General features: G+C 34.4%; 1 protein-coding gene across 1 annotated transcript in view; it reads right to left on the bottom strand.

The window, feature by feature from the left end:
* Nucleotides 1–6,548: 6,548 nt before the first annotated feature.
* Nucleotides 6,549–22,679, bottom strand: part of CCDC141 (coiled-coil domain containing 141) — a 68,441-nt gene continuing 52,310 nt past the window's right edge. The window contains 10 exon segments of the mRNA XM_032189598.1: nucleotides 6,549–7,228; nucleotides 9,186–9,533; nucleotides 9,535–9,773; nucleotides 9,775–10,068; nucleotides 13,661–13,741; nucleotides 14,415–14,519; nucleotides 16,359–16,468; nucleotides 17,634–17,817; nucleotides 19,382–19,564; nucleotides 20,779–20,919. Of these exon segments, the coding sequence (XP_032045489.1) occupies nucleotides 6,955–7,228; nucleotides 9,186–9,533; nucleotides 9,535–9,773; nucleotides 9,775–10,068; nucleotides 13,661–13,741; nucleotides 14,415–14,519; nucleotides 16,359–16,468; nucleotides 17,634–17,817; nucleotides 19,382–19,564; nucleotides 20,779–20,919 (1,959 nt within the window). The 3' untranslated portion in view covers nucleotides 6,549–6,954.

Below are 22,679 nucleotides of genomic sequence, written 5' to 3'. Positions count from 1 at the left end.
ACTCTCATACTCTTGCTAACCTAAGATAGCTCAGTAGATCAACAGCTGAGCTCTCAGCTGTTGAAAGCTAGCATACACAAGCTGCCACCATCGTTACATTGCAGAGATTTGGAATCTGCAGCTTCGCTTGCAGCTTCACTTCAACAGGAGAAACAACCAAGCAACCAAAGAATAAAAGATTTGAATGGAACTGTGACAATGATCAATCAGATCACATCTTGATATTGGATCATTAAATCAGCAGAACACGGAAACTAAGATGACCAGTTTCTAGATAGCAAAGTGAAAAGTATGTGGAAAAAAAAAAAAAAACACAACATGAAATGGCAATAACTACAACTCTTTGAGGAACATGCTACAGTACTCAACAAAGGAACATTCTGATGTAAAAAGGAGAGATCTTCCTCTGACAGCAACCTTTAAAAGGAAATATATGATTATATTTCACCAATGATTTGCCCATGATAACATAGTGAAATGCTAGAATAAGCTAAAACAACTTGCCAATTAAAAATGATTCCTAGGATAGACATCGTATGAACCACAAAGTTTAGCAGGAACAGATTTTTTTCCCTGCCTTATGGAAGGAAACAACATTTCAGGTTGTCAGGGCTACTGAAAACCCACTCTGTCAACTTCATCCAAGAAATCTGTCTATTCAATTCATAATATTAAATGTTATATATTTGTTGGAAACAGTACAATTCTCCTGTAAACTGGGGAACTGGCAAGCATGAAAACGAAAACTCAGAGGTCTGTAAAAACTACAGGTGGGGAGAAACCTGGATTTGACTTCATCACGTGTTTTTTACCACCCCCACTGATGCTCAAACACAGGTGGTACCAGATCAAGCCAAATTGTTTTCAGCAGCCAGTTTTTATTGCTATGATTCATGGTTATTCTTAGTCTGTTTACTCTGTGCATGTAATTTCAAATCTCTGAATGTCTCGAAATGCGATGTTAGGAAATTTTACCAACTTCTAACTGTATCGTCTACAAAAATTTAGACTAGACTGAGATTCATACCATGCTGCTCAGAGAATTTGGATTACTCTCAGCATTACTCTTACTTGAAACTGTATTCTATTGTTTGGCGATTTTTGTTTTAGTCAAGCTACTAACACACTCACAAGGAATTTTATTAAGAAACATCAAGTGGGCCAATGATCCCAGCTGATCGGAAATAACCATATCCAGAGCTCAAGTCTCATTGAATACCATGCCTCAAAAAGGAAACTGAGCTGTAATTTTTAAAGACAGAACTCCCCCGCACACACAAAATAATACTACCTTAGCCTACCAAAGTCTCCAGAAAAAGGAGCAGAAATAGGCATACCTTACCAGTCATTTGAGAGGAAGCCACCTTCTCCACTGCAGCTCCATCCACGTTTGATCCAAAGCCAACCAGAGGAATGCCTCAGCCTCCCTTTGCTTATTGACTCACACCTAGACCCACAATCAGCTGCTTCTTTTGAAAAATAAAAAGAATTAACCCCTTTCCCCTCCAAATTTGTACACCTTGTGTAAGCACCCTTTCACATAATTCCACTTCTTCTAGTCAAGCAATCTCGTTCACCACTTTCTTTTTAAACGGGTGCCTGTATACGGGGAAGGAGGAAGACAGGTTAGGTTAGTAAAGTACCTAAGCAGAATATTTTTGTTGTGAGTCTGAAGAGATATCTAAAACTGCTCCTTAAAAGAACAGTCAGAAAGATATAAATATTCTTGGATCTTACATTAATTGTAGGTTCAAAACTGTGGCCATGGGAGCTCAGTATGGTAAAACAAGAATGCAGAAAAAACAGAATTCAAAACACCCATGTGTACTATTCTGCTTGTACAGAATAGTTAAAAGAAGGAAGCAAGGTATACACAACACGAACTACAGAGAGAAAAAAAAAATAGGGGTGGGGAGAGAGGAGAGGGAAGGAAGCCTGGCAGGAATTTTCCAGCAATTTTTTGGGGGAACTCATCAGAGTCATCAAAACAAGAGTATTTAACCCAGACTACCAACAAAGCAGTACTCAGTATTGACTACACTTTTGTTTAGAAAGCGAAGCATTAAAACCAGGACACTTTCAAGTATCTCGCTGTGTAGTCGGTATCTTTAACCTCTTCCTTTTTAAATTTTATTTCTTGCAGCTATTAAAAATGTGTCTGATATCCACGTAACTATTAAAAATTACACTTTTAAAAATATTTCTGATTAAAGTTCGATGCAATACGGTACTCACTCTGAGACAAGTGAAAATCAAGTTTCGTTAATCTAAAATTCACAGAAATTTCCAAATTCTCTGAGGAATGTGTTAATGAATAATGAGATTAAAAACTTCTGCACTGATTTACAGAATCACAGAATTTCTAGGTTGGAAGAGACCTCAAGACCATCGAGTCCAACCTCTGACCTAACACTAACAAGTCCTCCACTAAACCATATCCCTAAGCTCTACATCTAAACGTCTTTTAAAGACCTCCAGGGATGGTGACTCAACCACTTCCCTGGGCAGCCTGTTCCAATGCCTAACAACCCTTTCAGTAAAGAAGTTCTTCCTAACATCTAACCTAAAACTCCCCTGGTGCAACTTTGTCCATTCCCCCTCATCCTGTCACCAGGCACATGGGAGAACAGACCAACCCCCACCTCGCTACAGCCTCCTTTAAGGTACTTGTAGAGAGTTGGTCTATGTTTACTATTTCAGGGTGTCAACATAGTAACAGCATGAATGTAATACTTTTGTGCACCCTTAAATACAATTGTATACTTAGATACTGAAAGTCGGATTCCTTTGCATCTCACTCTCTTTTCACAACTTGAAAGATGTCATTTAATATTTAAATTGAAGCTTAATACTAGGATTTAATCCAATAGTAGGAAACTCATTCTTTCACAAAAAACATGTTTGAGTAAAAATGAGAGTGGATGTGCTGGCAAGGGCACAGATTATAAAACACTTCATCTGCTTTTGAACTGAACAGTAAAACTAATGCTTACTTTGTTTAGAAAGGCAGCTGGCTTCCCTGGGTTACAGGTAATCTACTGGGGTCTTCCATATAATCTTTGGATGCATATAATTTTAGTCAGTGTTCAAAGACTGTTATCAGCTTTCTAGTGATCCCCATGGGAATAATTTTTGTTTTGTCTTTGCTTGATGTAGCTGGAGACAAGACATTGACTTTTTTTTTTTTCCTTTGATGAGGATCTGTTGAAATCTGAGGTATGGATTTTTTCAGTTAGAACTGGCATTTATGGTTCAAATTGGAAAAGGAGTGTTAACCTCACCAAGCGTGGACTTTCACTACCATTCTTCCTTGGTAGTTTTGCAGTCAGAGGGCAGCTTTTCTTTAGTGACTTCGTAGACAGAAGTAGCTTAAGAATGTCCTTCTCTAGCCAACAAAATTGAGCATGGATGGTGTTTCAACACCATATCGTAGCAGTGATCATCTACAGGAACATTTCATCAATGCAGCTTCCTCTTCTACAACGTCTTCCGGACTATCATCCTAAATCAAGACTCAAACAGCAATGCCTTAAAAAAGTCCATTAAGATAAACTACTTTTCCATATCTTGTTCAGTATATGAACAAGAGGAATGAATAGGACTTTCAAAATATGATTTTAAAAAAGATAAAAATAAATAAGGAAAATACAATCTTTAGCGACAATCCTCATTTCATGAATTATTTAAACTATAACTCAGAAGAACAAAATCAGATTTTAAATGTTTTTCTGCAAAGGGGTACAAAAAGTTAAGCATACAAGACTAGAAATATGAAGCATGGTACATATGCAGAGTTTTACTGTAAAGGGTAAAATATACTTCATAAGCATACAGAGCATAGATTTTCAACAGTTTGAACAAAATCTACTCTCTTGCTCTGAAGCATCTTTTAATCTCTTCCTCTCTTAGAGCAAAGATTACAGTCTTCCTTGCTATGCTTGGGAGTGTGCGTGTAACCCAAACTCCAATAGCAGATAACATTACTGGTTAGTTTCTAATAATAATAATAATGAAAAGACTGAATAAATCCCACTTGTATTCAAAGCTTTCACCCAATTTTGCAAACTAGCTTCAGATATTGTCTGTCAAAGCTCACATGAACCAAGTAACTGAGATCTCTTCTGCTTGTTCTAAAGCCTTTTAAGTAACATTAAGAATAAGAGCAGAAACAAATTTAATGTAAATGTGTATGAGAGATAAGGTCTACATAGCTGTGCCCTTGTAATTCCTCAGTCTGGATGTACACGAGGAAGGAGAAAGAACACCCCTCTAGGAGTTTTCTGTTGCCTTTTCAACTCATAGAGCTGATTATTGTAAATAGTAGATAGTCTTTCTTGAAGTGCTATCAAGCAACTGGATCTGACTACCAGTCTATATCCAAGCTACCTCTGGTTTCTGTTCCATTACAAGATGAAATGTTCAAGTTTTTCATTTTGATAGAACTACAAGTGGGGTTGTGACAAGATTTTCTGAACAGGATTAGAATCCTTGACTCCTGAAGGACAGAAGCTCACCCTGCATTGCTGTTTTGATCCACAAGTGGCTTTCCTCCAACCAAAAGGTCAACTTTGTGCTGAACTCATCCACTCACCATATAAAGATGACAGAACAATGATTATTCTAGCATTGAACTTTCTGTGGTTTTCAAGATAAAGCATCCACACGTTAAATGATGCAGCTTTGAGTGCAGCCTCTACAGAACTGACTCTGGTACTAGCTTTAGTACCAGCAACTAGCTTTAGTTAATTATTAATTTAAAGGCCTGATTCAGGAAGTGGCAAGGCAGAAGAGAACATCTTCGCTTTCTCTCCTGTTTTTTTGACCCCCCTCCCCCTTTTTTTTTTCCTTCCTTGGTACATAAACTTAGCCTCAAGATTGAAGGCAAAAATGCCTGGGAAAGTGATCTGAGTGTCCTATAAAGTTATCTAGAAAGCAAATCAAAACATCGATGAGTACTTTTAATTTTTGAATGATGGGCTTCGGGAAGAGTCACAATTCTCAGTAAAAACAGAGCACCGAAGGCAGCCATTACCTAAGATTTTTTTTTTTTTTTTTCCCAAACACAAAATAAGTGTTATAAACAGGATACAGTTATCAAGCACTGGCAGCTCTGTAGCAGACAAAGCTTTATAGTGTGTAGGAGAGGCATGTGGGGTTTGTTCTTACCATAATACTACTTAATGTAACGAACAGTTAGGTAAGTCAGCTTGCTCATGAAGGTTTTGCTGAATGTTTGTAACAACGAAAAAAGGCAGATAATGTCACAAGGGCATAAGCACACTAAACTGAATTTTACTTTTATGAAAATTGAAACATTCAAAATTGTTCTAATTAAAAAGAGTTTTATTGTGAAATAGAAAGTATACTTTTAGAGAAGAGGTGATTTTTATAGCTGGGAGAATGGACCAACCTTTTCAGGAGATGACTGAACTCAGAAAATTGCTCGTTCGGGGTTTAGTTAAATATTTTGTTTTGTCATTTGCTCACTATCTCCTCTCCTCTTCCTCCAGCTCCCTCTTATAATTGTGCGGTTGTATTCCCTTAAGAACTTCTCCTGTTTCAAAGTTACAGGAATTTTAATAAAGTTATACTCACTGGGCCAAAATATCTAAATGTCAGTGTTCAATTTCACTGACGCCCTGCAATTTACAATATGTATTCTGCTCACAGCATGCTGCACAGTAGAAGGCTTGTTTTCTTTCAGCAAAATGTGGAAGAGAAAGCAAATATTTCCTCTAAATTATCCACACCACCATAATCATAATATGAAAGATGAAAATCAAAGATGCAGGAAAAATCATGTGTCTTTCTCTCAATTGGTTTTATCATACTTAAACAAATACTAGGAGTAAAGAAGGATTCAAATGACATTTAAGGATTTATGAATGAATTTTTCCACTAGCAGTTACATTGCTTTTATCAAATATTTAAGCAAAGTACTTAATAAATAAGACCTACGTCTGTCCTAGTCAAGAATGAAATGAAATATGTTGATAAATTTCTGTTCTGGACTAACTACTTTCAAGTTACAGAAGAATTCTATTTGACTGATTTTTTAAATTACTATATTTTTTGGTGTGAGTATACTTTTGAGTATTTCTACAATGTGATTGTTTGAAATAAGTGCATTAAAATTTTTTAATGTGCATAAAAGCTAATTTCATAAACTATTATTTTTCTTTTTCTCTATATTAACAATATAGAAAACTATCATAAATATTTATAATTTTAATTTTATAAGAAGGCAGAGAATGATCACAAGCATCTCTCTAAGCAGACGGATATGTTGGAAGGTCTCATTTTGTAAACATCTGCAGGTTTTGGTCTACTTTATGCTAAGCACTGCTTACACAAATCCTGACAATTCTGGGTCAAATCTCTGTAGTTCAGATTATCACATCTCTATTGGAACTACTGCAGCTTTTATTTGTGGAGATGACTCTTTGGAATGAAACTGAAATTTAAATCTGATCTATGGCAGTACAATCATGAATATTACCATTTTATACTAAGAAGCTTTACCTTACAGATAAAAAAAATAGATTAATTAAAGGTAAATGAGAAAAACGTCATTGGAAATAATAAATCTTATGTTTAAAATAAAATTATGTGCCCTCCTCCATCCCCAACAAAAATTGTATCATAGAATGTTGATCTGAGTGCACTATCTGGGTGTATTTTGACATGTAATAGCCATTAAAACTGTTTTCAACACTTCATATTGCCAACATATTTAGAATACAAAACAGGGTCTTAAATTTTAGAAAATCCTTGTAACTTATTTTTATCTCAACATCACTATGAGAAAGAAAAACAATCATATAATACTGGTATTAAGAAACAAGCAATATATCAAGTGTGACATAAAAGTAGTTTGGTACAGATGGCGAAAGATTCAGTGTAGGACAATAACTTTCATGTTGCTTTAGCATGTGAGAATTAAGTCCAGTGCAGTCAATATTGTACTTTTGTGAACAGCCAGTACATTAGTGATATGCTAATATAGATGACACACAGCATTATCCAGTCTATTCTTCTAATAGGTGGCCTGTTACCTTTCACGTGGAGAATGGCACTTGATGATATGGTGCCACTAGAATTTTTAGCCCGAACAACATAGAGCCCAGCATCTTTATCACACACCTTCTGAATGAGTAAAGTATGCTTTGTCTCCTTTTGTAAAAGCTTTAAGTGCTCATCTGCAGTCACTTTCTGGCCCTTCTTGTACCTGAAGCAGAGAGTCAGTTTTCACGTCAGCTTTGTATCATGTATGTCAAGCAGAAACTTCCAAATTAAGAAAACCTCTATAACACAAAGTTGGCAGCAAGAGAGAGTTCACTGTCATGCTCTCAATCCTTTTTCCAAGTTATATACGAATATGGATGCATATTTAAATTACTCAAATTGTTGGAAAAGACAATCTTAACACTAGAAAATGTGGCTCTGAAAATGTTTTTGCGTGGACATGTCACCCAGTTATCGCACTGCAGTAATCAAGGAGAGAGTAGCACGAAGGCCTGTCCCCTCAATTTTGTGCTGAAACATTGTTGCTAATAAAGTGTTCAGTCAATCCATATTCAAATCAGGGGAAATAGCATCTTAAATGCACAAGCAACATACAAACTTTCTGTCTTACAAAGAACTACATAAAGAACAGTCAGGTACTTATTCCTCCACCTGAGCCCACTTACGTTTACTTAGTTCACATAATAGACAGGATAGAACAACATAACCTGACTTATTTCAGAAAATTGGTGATCACTTGTATCAGTGATCACTACCAGTCACCAAAGTATTGGTATTGACTCCTGATTTACGAATTGGAAGTGAGAGAAAATTCTGGCTCTTCTTGCCTGATAGTGTTTCAGTATATGCTGCTTTTAACCTAATCCAAATGCAAACGTGATTTTCCAACTATATATCCAACAGTGTGTACATCAGTACAACATACATGGTATTGGTGTTACCATACTTATTTTTTTTTCTCACAAAGATTAATTTTCTATTTTCATAACTTTATTGTTTGCAAAATGCTTTCAGTTGAATGTTATTCTTAAAAAGACCATGTATCATCCGTATACATACTTTTGAGCTAAATTAATGCCTTCTTATGATAAAACAAAATTGAAGATACCTTGTTTCACCAACAATACTCCTCAAAGTCTAGAATAATTGGATTTAAATTAAATTTATTGATACCAAGAGAGTATACCACCAAGGCTGCACAGTCCAGTATTTTTCTCAGTGCTATAGAATAAAATTCTGCTTACTAAGGGCTTATAGTTTACTTGTTTTGTCCTCTACGCAATATATATATTTTACATGTGTACTATTATAAATGTCTTCAAGTTAAGATTAAGAGGCATATCTTACTTTAATTCATTAAAGGAAGGCCTCCACTGTGAAAGTCTAATGGAATAAGTGACAGAATGGCAAACAAGGTAAAAGTTTATGAAAAATAGGCCAGCAAATACAGGACTAACACTGAAGTCTTGGAATCCTGCCTCCTCTTTCAGTTCCTATCTATCTTTGCATGGAACTTTTAAAAAGTCATATTAAAAAATGTTTGTATAACAATATCTGTATTTCTCACAATAGAGTATAAAGAAATCTAATTAGACATGTAGCAATTCAAAGTGAGAAACAGAGAGAGCAAGTATTTAATATAAAATGGTTACTCATAGTGTAGACACTAGGGTTTTGTTTTTTTAACCTGTAACCTCTCCTGGTTTTGACAACTCTTTCACTTCTATATAAATTTGTGCACACCTATACATAGTGACTATAAATATTTGTCTCTGTCTGTTTATTGTGGCAAGTTCCTGAAACAACGAAGATGAATTACTTACAGCAAATACGGATTGAACCTTTCTTTTATGACATTACTGAACAAGTGGAATGTTATAGCCTAGAACATAAAAAGTTCTTGACATACTTGCTCAAAGAATGTTGGATATGCTTGCATGTGTTTGATACTCTCATTATTCATATAATTAAGTACAGAAAGATTATTTCAAGTAGGTTAATTGTCAAAACAATTTTTAAAGTGGGCAACATGCAGAACTGTGGAGTGGTAAGGATACAAGCCATTTATTCTAGTCTATAGATTAATGAATATAGATATAAGTGATTCAATGTGCTTCACTAATAGGTATATTTAGTTTTTCTTGTTATAAGCTACCCACCATGTCAGTGTAGGCTCTGGGAATCCTGTTACTTCTACTTCCAAGGTTACTGGAGAACCTTCCATGACAGTTACATTAGACAGAAGCTGGGAGAAGTTAGGCGCCTGTCCAGTTAGGCTGGCCATGCTGTTCTTTTCTGATGCACTTTTAATCTCTTCTCGGGTAACCATCTGCCTCTGACAGCTTCTGGTGGCATCTGATTGAAACATGAAACCTGAGAATGCATCAGGCAAAGCATGCAGCCTGTCCTGGGTTTTATTACAGTTATTCAAGTCATGCAATTGTTCTTGTGCTTCTGCCATGCTTTTACGAAGTTCAAGGTGTTGCAAATGTGTTTTGCACACTTCTCATGCTATATACTGGTTTGGCATTCACTGTGCAGGAAGCAGTGCTAGCCTCAGATATTGCTTGTAAACTATAAACTAAAGGAGCTTCTACTCTGACTTTTGGATCAGAATCTGCTGAAGAGATATAAAACTTCTCAAACTGATCAGATGGAATTTCCATTCTAATTTTTGTAGCATCAGCATAAGTAGAATTTGTTAAGAGATCAGATGCTTCCATCAACTTTTTTACCAATAGTGTTTTTTTGTATTTGCAAGCTAAAGGAACTGGCATGCAGATTATGCGAACTACAATAGCACTGCTCTTCTAGCTCCGTTTCAGAAAATAAGACATCTGATTCTGGTGTCTCAGAAAGCAGTGGCAAAGAGATATCATCAGGTGATATACACTCATATTTATCTCCAGAGGGTATTTCTTCTGCCAGGAACTCAGTCTGTAAGCTCTTCTCTTTGGCCGAAGATAACAGCTCTGTATCCTGTGAAACAAGATCCTTACCAGCTGGGCAGATAACTGGAATATCAGCCAATTTATTCCTCTCCTTAAATTAGGAGTGGACAGAAGAGAAGCGAAAGAAGAAAAACAGAGAGAAAGAATGAGTTACTAAGCATCACCTTTTCATGCAGAAGCTATCAACAATATTTGGAATATTTCCTCTAATTAAGCTTAGTTATTCTGAGAAACAGGACGAAACACGAGGAAAGGATAGTCATTAGAAAAGTTTGCCGAAGTTAACTGGAATTTCTAACTGTTTGGATGGACTAGCAGAAAACATAGTAGAAGAACTTAATACATCAGTAACAATAAAAGTACCTCTTCCTGTAAACGAATGACAACTTGTGGATTTCCTGTTCTTTTTATAAGAGCATTTATAGTGTGTGTGTGTGTGTGAAAGGAGATGGCACAATGACGTCTCAATGGAAAACGGTTACATAACAAAAATAGATTAACAGCTAAGTAACTGGACTTCTGTTATTTGAGTCATTGGTCATATTCAAGATTTATAATTAAATCTTTAAGATATTTTTTTCAAGCATTTTATCTTTTCCTTATTTTGTGACAGTTGTTACAAGATCTTGTTCAGATATTAACACAAAATTAATGGTAAAATTATTTTTTTTATTTCCTTGAACCCATCGTATTTTACAAGTAATTGGATTTATCATGAGTGCATTCACTTCAATTGCAAAACATCAAAGACATTTGATTTATTACTGCCTGCCTCTTGAGTTTTGTTTAGTGTGTAACCACATAGTCTGGGCTATCAGGCTTTGTTTGTGTCATGGCTCACAGCAAAGGTGTTCACAATGTTTCTTATGTACTCCTGTTGTTCTCTTAAAAACACATTTAATCCAATAAGCAATGTTTCTGTCACCTATAAACTGTTCAATCAAAGGTATAGTGTGGTACACCGGGTGTCTTTGCTCTCCAAACCAGACCTCTTTGGCAGTACCCAGTACACAACTGCAGCAGCACAGTTCTTTGGACTTTTGTTTTGTTTTATTGCTTTATTATAGAACCTAATCAATGGAGCACTAATTACCAGAGTAAAAGAAAAAAGAAGCAGAATCTTACATGCACACTTGGTCTGTATGTATGCACCCATATCTGTAGATATGGTAAAATTAATACAGATTTTTTTCTAAGTTAATAAAATCATTAATTAAAACCCAGGTAACCCTTGCCAAATATGCAAATGAATGAATTGAAGAAAGTTGTTTTGTTTTGTTTTGTTTTACTGTGTCTATTTTATCTAAAACATTCATTTCACTTATAAGATGAAGCTCAAGTTTGTGTATTAAATGCTTTCCACATGCACCCTCTGATGAGCACCAACTCCCAAAATATCTCTGAAAAGGAATATATCATGGACACAAACATAATTCTCTTTCCAGTTTAGCGAAATATGTCATTTTTTCACCTTTCCAATTACTAAGAAAAAAATATAAACACTTGAGTTGCTTCTTCACTTGGTATGTATTCAAAATTTTTACCGGGTTTCTAAATAATTGTCAACTATTCCTAGGAAATAGTTATTTTTAGCAATAGATTTCAGTTTGCTTATAAAAATTTATTGGGTTTGCAAATTTGTCACCCAGCTCTTTTATCCTTACCAGTATTGTTCTAAGTAACCATGTCAGTTATAAGCCTGACCAGATTTGCAAGTCTTTCTTAAATGCAGTTTTAATAGACACTTTGGCAGCAAAAATCAGGCTATTATAGTTTGAATTGCATTAACAAGTTTAATAAACCAAATCTAATTAAATATTAAGTTAGGAGTCTCAACAATATTACATTCTGAGCAGGTATAAGTCAAACGCATGGGTCAAAATGTCCAAATTGACAGTTTCTATTGTCTGAATGAAATTAATGATCCAGATCCATCCTATTGAAGAGCATATGCATATGTGCACACATTGGCATATCTTTGGGCAACTATGGGAAAGCCAAAACAATGTTGGAGTCCTCCACTAACTAATCTAGTATCCTAGTGCAGGGCTGTGCTGCCAGTTTCATGGTCAACACACCTAGGAGGCGGACTACAGAATAGAGCAGAGTTATTCAAAACACTGCTGCAAAATGACCCTAGGGAAACTGCTTTTGTGCTGATGAAAAAAATTGCAAGTGGGCAGTAAGCCAACTCTCAGACAGGCTTTGGCAGTATGAGGTCTTTCAGCCCTTGTGTGATACCTGCAATCAAATAAGCAAGAGAAGCACCCACTTTCTAGAGGGTGCTACTTATTACTGAAGCAAAGTAATACTGCAAATATAGCTTGCAGAAGTGCAGACAAAATTATATACTGTTGTCTCACTGGATGAGAGGCTGAGAGTGGGCCAGGTCTTTTCTCAGAAGGGATGAAAATGGAAGACAGAAAAGCTCTAGTAAGAAGAAGCTACTACTTCTTTAAGTGAAGTATGGAGTGATGAAAAGAGCGGAGGTATCATAGTTGCCATACTTCACATCTGATATTTGCTGTTCTGCATACCCTTCACTTCTTCCATTGACAGCTGATGCACAGTCTGACAAGGACTGACAGGGCTGTGGCCTAGCAAAATAGGAAATAGAGCTATGGCCATCTGCTGAGTGAGGTGATTTTCCGGAGGGTGGCTTTTTTGGAACAGACACAAAATTCTGAGTGAAATCTAGGCTACAAGTGAAAGGTGAAACTCTCATTGGCTTGAAACAGAGGTGACAAAGTTAATTAAACTCAATTTTGTCTCATCAGCAGAGAAGAGGGTACTCTGTATTGAACTGAAGGGAATGTTAATGTTAGTTGAATCTCTATAAAACATAGTTTAATGTCTTGTAGTATTGGTCTACATTATCAGCTTGCAAAATAGAAATTTTAGAGCTCTAAATCAATTGCAAATGCATCCTACTTTTGTAAAGACTTATATATACACTACCATCCATTCATATGCTCATGAAAGGTTTCACATAGTGAATTATTTACTTTTGCAGACCAAGACCCCAAGGCATCAAAATGTTCTATAAGATAAAAGAATTAAAGTCAATTATATTTTTTATTTTTATTTTTGTAAAGCCTAAGACTACATTTATTCATTGACAATCTGAAATCTTTCACATTCATTTACCATATATTTGTAAATAAGACATTTGTCTTCTAGAACTTTTACCATGCCAATACATACCTAATAACTAATTTGTTTTTCTGCATGATCTTCAACATGCAATTCATACTTCAGAATTTATGATCTCTGTTGCATGGAATTTTGGCAACTGAAATGTCAATGAAGTGTTTTGATGTGAGAGTGAAGTAAACTATTTGATGTTGATCTCTGCTGTTTAGTTGAGGTATAATGTCATACTAAGAATACAGCAGATTATATGATGTCATCATACTGAACTACTCACAGCTGTAGTTTTGTCCCATCATGTTTTTGCTATGACTGCTTTTCTATTATTCAGACTGCTGCAAAAGTGAAGCAATTCTGGCTTTGTATTGGATTTCTAATACTGTAATTAAGAGAATCTAAGCTCATTAATGTCTGTAAAAATGTGTTATTTCTGACAAGCAACAAAACGAGGAGTAAAATTCCTTTGAGAATACACAAGAATGCCCATCAATATGATTTTAAAATAAATAAATCTCAACTTGAAAAGCAGATACCTGCTTAGCGTTGGTAGGAGTCATGTTGTTTCTCTTCTCAGTAACGTTTTTTGAAGTTGTAAGCAATATATCTGATCCCGTCTGAAATGAAAATGTTTAATTTTTTTTTCTGATGAAGACCTCAGTGATTCAAAGTATCTTAATTCCTACCATTATTTGCTCAAGTTCTAAGCTATGAGCCTTCTATTATAGCATATTACTTATAATTCAAATACTTCCATACCTTGTTAATAGAGGTTATAAGCCTGTTAGGTTTCTGAGAAATGCTAATAGCAGTCTCCTTTATTACTTCCTATACTCCCTTAAGTTTCCCTTAAGGGGAGTGCATTCCTCCTTCCCTTGAGGAAGGAGGAATGGTCAAACATAAGATGTCTTTGTTATGAATACTGTGGCAATAGCACCACATTGGAAAATTGGTAAAAGAGTATGAACAGAAGATTTTCAAAAAAATAAAACTGTTTCTTCTGTTAGGGGAGGATGAGAAGATGCATAGATGAGTAAAAATGCTAAAAAAAAATAATAATAAAGTGAGTAAGGAAGAATATATGCATTGGATGGAAGGCAAAGGGGCATCTAAAAAAAATTGAAATAGAAATTGAAATACCAAGAGTACACTGACAGCATTCAATTTCAGGGAAGCTCAAGCCTGAAAAGTAGTAAAGTTTCCAGTAATGCACAAAATCTTTGAAGAAATAAAGTTCTGGTAAAAATAAATACAACAGTAAAAAAAAAAAAAAAAAAAAATCGAACTGACCTGCTGCTTTTTTTCCTCTGCTTCATCTATAACAGTCTTACATGCATCTTGGCTATTTCTTTCTTCTTTTTGCACGGTAACCAACTCTTCAACACACTCATCTTTCTGCCATGTGAAAATAAAATTAAGGTTATACACAACAGAAGAAAGTACTTAGTACTCATGCTCTGTACAGTGGTGTAGTTAAACAATAAAAATAGACCTGTCCTTTCATCAGGGCAGCTGTATATGGCTTATGGCAAAAATATGCCACAAAACCTGATTTATTCATTCCTGCATAAGAAAAAAAAAAAAAAAAAAAAAGCATTTCTCAAAGCTGAGTGGATCTTTTTCAAGGTAGGGAAATCACAGGACACTAAAGACTGAGGAACTCAAGTACATGGCCAAGAATCTGAGGAACGCATTTGTACCTGATATAAGGAAAGGATAATAAGGGATAGGCAATATGACATTTTTCTTTCAATTTGTTAGTTTAAAAATGACACGAAATTGAATTACTAACCATGGCATTGCATATTCATGGTGTCTATTTGTCTGGATAATTTGCTGAATGATTTCTCATAAGATTCAGACATCAATTATTGAGATGCAGTGGAAAACAATAAAAAAATATTAGTTTTAGAATCTCAGAATACTCTATATAGTACAAAAAAATCTTTCATCTGAAATAAGTTGTATAACTACTCTCTATTGCAGAAAATTCCCTTTTGATAATATTCGAGAAGTATTTTTTATTCATCTCCAAGAATCATATAAACGAAAGGTTAAAGTAGTCAGTAAATAGTTTATGAATGATTGTGTGAGGAAAAAGAAAATGTTCTCCAAAAACATTAAAGGGATGTTAAAGGGATAACTTAACATTTATCCAAATTAATCGAAGTATTACATTGTATTCAGCTAACAAAAGAGATCAAAAGATGAAGCCCTGTTCTGACAGAACCAGGTGCTACTACTCTGCACAAGATACCATTTTGTACCATTATGTATATGTGAATCAGAAGGAGAACCTCAAAGAAGCTAATTGTTATTTATATTCATTTTTCTTTATGCTAGCAATGAAGGGCAAAGTTTCTTTCCATTCATTTGTACTTTTGGCATCTCTTACTGCTTTTAAGTGTATTAAAGGATAATTCGAATGTTATGGAATTTTATGGAATTTAGGAATTTTATGATCGGTTTTTATATTATAAGAAATAATGAAAAATTCCACAAAATAAAACAGCATTCAACATAAACAAAACAAGGATATTTAAGCCTCTAACTGTTCTAACCTCACACAGTTACCCCAACTGTGTTGCTGTGTGTTGCTGAATGTGGTTTGACGCATTACTTTGAGACTGTGGGATGGAGTAGACTGAGTCATTATTTCAGAAATCTATCCCTCCAACTGTCTTCCATAATTCTGGATTAGCTGATACATTTTACCTAGGTATGCTTAAAGAAGCATAGCAGAATACAAAACTAATACATTTGTTGTTGTTTTTATAAGTCAGGCTTTTTAAATTTAAATGACTTTGGTTTTAACATGATTTGTATTTTGGGATAATTTTTCCTATAATGTAATAAAGTACATCATTTTGCATTCTATAGATCTGGCAGTTATCTGTATTTCAGTACCAAGGGAAAAGAAATATGAAAAAAGTACTTGTCTAGGTATTGAAAGAAATTGTGACACTTTCCCCTAAAGGTTACTTGAAGACAGTAACAGGTCTGAAAGAAGTCCAGGAAACAAAACAAAACAAAACAAACAACAACAACCACAAGTGAAAAAAGGCACACAATGAGCATTTAGTGTCCAAAGAAGTAGCATTTGATTGAGTTATAATCATTACTTCAGGTAATCGAAAAGTGAACCAAGAAATATCTCACACTCCCATAATAGATGACACTAAACCTGGTATGTTCATGCAGGTGGAATATATTCTTCACATAAAAGAAAAATACCTGAATCTGCTTAAATTCTCTCAGAGATCTACACAACTCATCAACAGAATTAAGAATTTCTTTGTACTTTGATACAGCTTTTTCAACATACTTCTTTCCTTCTTCAAAACCTGAAAAGGCAAAATAACGTAAAAGTTCTTTTATTAAAAACAAAACCCCAAATGCCTCAAACACAAGTATAACAGTCAATATACATTATATCCTCCATATAATGCAATAATTTTATTTTTCTCCGTGCTTATTTTTGCTGGAGTTCTATGATGCAGAACAATGTGTTTTCCTACCTATTACTTGAGATTGGACCTCACAGTATCCACACGTCTTCTGTTGGGCTTCTCCTTGATCTTACTACTGTCTGATAAGTGACATTGTTTAAAAAACCCACCGCCCTCAAAGCATCTCCTAAACTATTAGACCAATTACATAGCCAGAAGACACCTAGATCCCTGCTACAACAAAAGACAGAATGGAGAAGAGAGTATGAGAGGAGGGAAGGTAAGATTAGGGGAGGGAAGGAAGGAGGGAAGGAAGGAGAAAAGGTGATCGGTTCTCTAAATAGTCTTTTTGACATAAAATTAGAGGAATTTAAAAACACAGCATTGAAAACATATTATATTTACTACTTGACTTTCTAGGCTACACAAATGTGTAGCTATCCATCCTTTCACATCTGGATGGATACCTTATTTTTGGATAAAGTTAACTTCAACAGTATAAAAAGATTTTGAGCTGGAGAAAATAAATAAATAAATAAATAAATAAACCTGAAGCTGGCTGACCTTCATTCTTTTCAATCAAGTCAACATTACAAATCAATACAATTGCAAATTCAATATTTACAGAAAAATCCACTTTTTTTTTTTGCTAATAAAGTTGGCAATCACATTCCACTAGCTATTTACAATATTAATGTAAAAATTCACCCAACACTGAAGTATAACTCTCTCATATATTTTGACTTCAAAGGGTTGGTCTATTATAGATTACAATAAGCCATGAAGCCTTGATTCCAAGCCCAAAAATATTACATGGACATCCACATTTAAATTTCAGGGTGAACTCAGTCTATATATGGAAACCCAAATAGCTACCAGACTATTTAGTACTTTCATATTTCTATTTTTTAAGTGTTTGTTCTGAAGTCTTTCACCTCTTCTAGTCAATACTTTAAAACACCTTTTCTTCTTAAATAATGAATCCAGGAATCCTCTTCCTTCTGTCCTAAGCTACTGTTTCTATTTTTATTTTTTTCAACATTTGCAGACAGCTTCTCACCATGTAACTGTTTAGCCAGGTCTATAATCTGCTGAACTTTTTCTTCTTGCTGAGGCACTGTAGACTCAATAAACTTATTGAATTGCTTGTAGAGAGTCTCTATTGCTTCTCTTGTTTTGCATTCTGCAGAATACTTGCCAACTCTAATGACTGTTGCACTCACATCTTCAAAGCAAAATTGACACTAAAGTAGATTGAGAAGGATAAAACACTATTATAATGAATAATTATCAGCAGTTCAAGCTTTTGTAGAATAGACTGGACTATTCCTAGACTTTTTTTGTTTGTTTGTTTTCAGTGGCATACACTATACCTTAAATACTGTGATTACAATTTAACTTGGAAAACATTTTTTTCAATACAAATATTGTTGTAAGTATTCATAGCTGCTACATTTTCTTTAATCATTAGATCAATGAACTTATTAGTCAAAGCTTTTGCAAAACGTTTTATTTCTGAGTTCTTTCTATTTTGTGCATCTACTGTCTAATTTCACAGACTTCATATCATGGCCACAGTTATACCTGTGTAAGGGCAGCAAGATTGCTTAGATTTAGCCTGCTAGCAAACAAAGTTACTTTCAGCAGCCATTAAAGATGCTGAAAATCTTTCTATTTACAAGAAAGGTCTTTAGAATGTACCCCTAATAAACAATTTGGCTAACAATAACAAGTTTGGTTAACAATACTGAGAGAATTGGATCTGGTACTCACTCAGTATCACCTGCATTATATCATTATGGCAAGCAGCTATCAGTATACTTAATTACCATTAAAATCATCATTTAAGACTGTGCCTATCATCTGAAATAAAACAAGTAAAAGGTGATACTTCACAATGAGTAAAAAAAATCTTGAAGTTTATCTCTGGAAAATAAGTTCTGCTCTCCAAATTTAAGACTGGGCAAGGCATATGTTAAACAATGAAAATGCTCAACTTAAATTTCTTTGCTAACAACAGATAAAATAACACACTTATGTGATCACTGGACAATGAAAACATGTTTTAAAACATACTTTAGTGCTGTGATCCATAATTAAGGGATTTTATTCATCAGCCATTTTGATGAATTTGGAGATTTGACCAGTGTTATTTCTAAATATAAATAGTGATGACAGGAATGTGCTCGACTCACAACAGATGCACTGATGTAGTGTGGTGCAAGGGAAAATGCTGTTACAAACTTTAAAAAAATATATGGCAACATTATGGAAATATTAAGTTAGAGAATTCCCCCCAAAGACTTAGACTGTGCTACAGGCCAAAAAAAAAATAATAAATACATGTTTACCAAGCATGAGTATTAAAAAAAAAAGGGTGTTAAGATATTGAACATTTTACATTTTTGTTAATTTATTGAATACTTTAAATTTCAATTCCAAAATTGCACACTTCACAGACAGCTCTTCCTGACAACTGGATATTGTGATAACCTGTCTTTTGTCATTTGGCTGCTATCAAATACCCACAATACACCTACAGTAAATGAGCTCAAAAGTATGATCACAGCTAAGCTGAAACCTGGTCTTATGCGCAGCAGTGCAAGAATATAGTCAAGTTTCATGTTTTTCCTTTTTTCTCTACAAAGTTACAAAGAAAAAAACAAAGAAAATCTAAACTTTTAGCAATACTTTGGAACTTTCCAAACCTTTGGAAGTCACAAATTCTACCTGTATTAATAAGTACTTATTTACCCCAGTCCTGGATCGCTATTACAGCCATAGTGAGGATCTCAGGTTTACTAGTACCTCTTCCATTATCTGTTGCAGTTGTTCCATGAGATTCAGATTTTGACTGTAATCCTCCACAACTTTGCCAAAGTCACTCAGCTGTTTTTGTAACTCACTAATTGACCCCAAGAGGACTCTACCATCATTTCCTGCAGAGTCAATGAATTTCTTCTCTAAATTATCCATCTTCTTTTTAAGAACCTGTTTAAAGATGTAGCAATGTTAAACACCACAAAAAAATATTTATATTTTTAGAAATAAGAAGTTAAAAGAGTACGAAAAATATACAAATCTAATTCTCTTTCCAGGTTTTAAAATGACAAGTATAATGTGCACTTCCAAAAGCAAAGCAAATCTACAATGTGATTGAAATCAATATAATTATTTGTTAAATATGGAATTGAATTAAATTTTCAGTTTATAGACAAATATCTCTGGTAATAAAACATGGGATCTTGAATAAAATAACATTGACTGAATCTGCAAAGTAAAAAAAATAAAAATAATAATATTACTAATCCTTCAGACTCTTACTTCAACTGAATACAAGTCAATTTAAACTAAGTCATTTTTTGCCCCACAATATTAGCATATTGCACAAGAATCTGATATTGGACATTATACAGAGCAATGTGCTGTGGTTGACCCTGTTCTGTCCAAGGAGTTTGGACTAAACGATCTCCAGAAGTCCAGTTCAACCCCACTGATTCTGTGATCTGAATTTACATTTGTAGATAAAATCACCAAGAAAGGAGAAAGAAAAGTTTTTAAAAGTAATAACAAAATAAATAGCAAGAATAGAATCATAGAAGCTACTGAAACCTTGAGAAAAATTATGAAGGAGGACACTGGCAGTGCTAGCTCCGGATACTAAAAGGATAATTTGGTTACTAAAATGGTCATTGGAGGATTTGGAAGAGAAGTTTCCAGTGAGAAGGCCTCTTAGGTGCCATAAGCATGATCAACTCTAGGCAACGGATTCAGAGAAGGGCTCTGAAAGTTTACATGATGAAATGAGAAAGGAAAACAGATGGATACAAAAGGGAATGTGCTCATTTGTTCAGAATTTTGATAGGATGTATGATTTGTTTATTTATTTTAAGGAGAAAGAAAACTAGGTCACACACTGTGATGGAACAGAGGCAAGAAGAATAAAAAGTTATGCAGAAAAAAACAGCAGGATAAACAGGATTTAAAAGGACTGAACTTTAGGAAGTCAGCAATTGGGATGAGATCATTATACTGAAGAATTAAAGGAACAGAACAATGAAATATGTCAGTGATTGAGACAGGGGGATGATATCAAACAGCGAAAGGGAGACTCAATACATTTTGTGTTATCTCTTACTGCAAAGCATAGGCCATTTCAATTCAACCAGTCAAGCCTTTATCAAGACTAATATTTCTAGTATTACCTGTATTTTCTCAGCATATGTATCAACTTGCTGAATATGTATTTTAAGGGATTTCAAATTTCGAGCTTTTTCAGTTTTCTTGGTATAGTTAAACTTCAAATTGTTGAATTTCTTTTTGAGATCCTTAAATGATTCTCTGAGCTGAAAAAGTAAGCATATTTGTCAGTAAAAAAAAAAAAAAAAAAAGAAATCAGCACACTTCCATGTATTTTTTTCCATGAGCTTTTTGTCCACAATCTGAACACTGAGAATTTAATACAGAAATTAACACTGTGCCATCTCATAAAACATCTTTATTTCCTCAGATTTTTTTTTCTAGTAGTGGAAACTCAATCTTGCTACATCAAAATTTTTGCAGTCTGACTACTGAGTATTGTTTCCAGACCATCTGAGTTAAAAAGGTTTGACTCAAAGGTTGAGATCCTTGCTCAGACAATCCTGTCCTAGAGCTTTCAATGACTTCAACTACAGACAGGTGACTTATACAAACAGTAGTACATTTGGTGGAAATGGTAGCTGTGTAAATGTATACACACATTTAGTTTGCAGAAAAACATCATTTTACTGGGTTTGGGCAAGTATATTTGTATTTACAAATAGTATCTTTCTCCTGCAGTACAATATTTCACTTATGTCTTTTTTTTTTTTTTTTTTCCCCCCCAAATAGGAATTTATCACTATACTGGGAACTAATATTCAGTAGTCAGAAAAGTTGATGTATTTATTAGAATTTATTTAAAGACTAGATGAAGTCTCTCCCAAAATAAATTGTTCAGTGATTCTGTAATCCTTATACTACAGCAGCTATGGACTAATATGTAATAAAATTTGTGGGGAAATAAGATGGAAATAAATAACAGTTATTAGCAATGAATAAGACTGGAAACCTTGCTTCTGAAGAGGTTACACAGGTGCTCAATTTTACAATGTCCAAACATTTCAGCACAATTATTCACAGCATACAAAGATGAATCTGGTTCTTTGCAGAATCAAGATGTAGATTATATGAGCACCTACATTTTAAGTAACTGTTCCGTATGGTAGCAGAGTGACTCCACCTAACAGACACCCAAATAAAACCTATTACCACTACATAAACATGGTACTATGACAGTATTTTTACCAGTTAGCACTGGCTTGGTAAAGCAAATTCAACATAAGGGGAAATGATTACTGTAATAATATAAATTATGAACTAGTAGCTCTGATAATGAACTACTAGTGCCTTTCCAGACTTTTCAGGGGGACCAATCAGCTGAGACTTCCTCAGAGAAACTGTGGATGCCCCACCCCTAGGAGTGTTTAAGACCAGGTTGGATGGGGTTTTGAGTAACCTGATCTAGTGGGAGCTGTCCTTGCCCATGGCAGGGGGGTTGGAATTAAATGATCTTTAAGGTCCCTTCCAACCCAAACCATTCTATGAGTCTATGAGATAATTAATATTACATATAGTTCTGCTAATTTTTCTGAAGAACTTTTCTGTTACTTAGATGGAATTTGGCTATATTTTCTTCAATCTATGAAATATTTTAAAAATCCAGATTGATAGAAATAATACTGATGAAGTTCTAGGAAAGTACACTTTCTTTGCTAGATAATTTACCAGGATTATTTTAAAACACACCAAAAAGAAGGGTTATACACGATCAGTACTTGTAAAGACAGTATTCTTTACCATGGGAGCTTTAACTCTATTTCTTTACCATAACACACAGCATATTTGCATTTCCTTTTATTTCCTTTTTTTTTTTTTTTTCTCCAAACTCTAAGTATTTGTTTGCTTAATTGTCATTGTATGGGTGTGTACACCATATACACTTAATAAACCATACAACCATATCTTATTCTTTGTATTAGTAATGATCTATAAAGAACGATATCAAACATACTCAGATAAAATA

Source organism: Aythya fuligula, chromosome 6, assembly GCF_009819795.1.
Source record: "Aythya fuligula isolate bAytFul2 chromosome 6, bAytFul2.pri, whole genome shotgun sequence".
Lineage (NCBI taxonomy): Eukaryota > Metazoa > Chordata > Aves > Anseriformes > Anatidae > Aythya > Aythya fuligula.
Note: the sequence above shows the minus strand (reverse complement) of the source record. Positions and strands in the feature narration are given on the sequence as shown.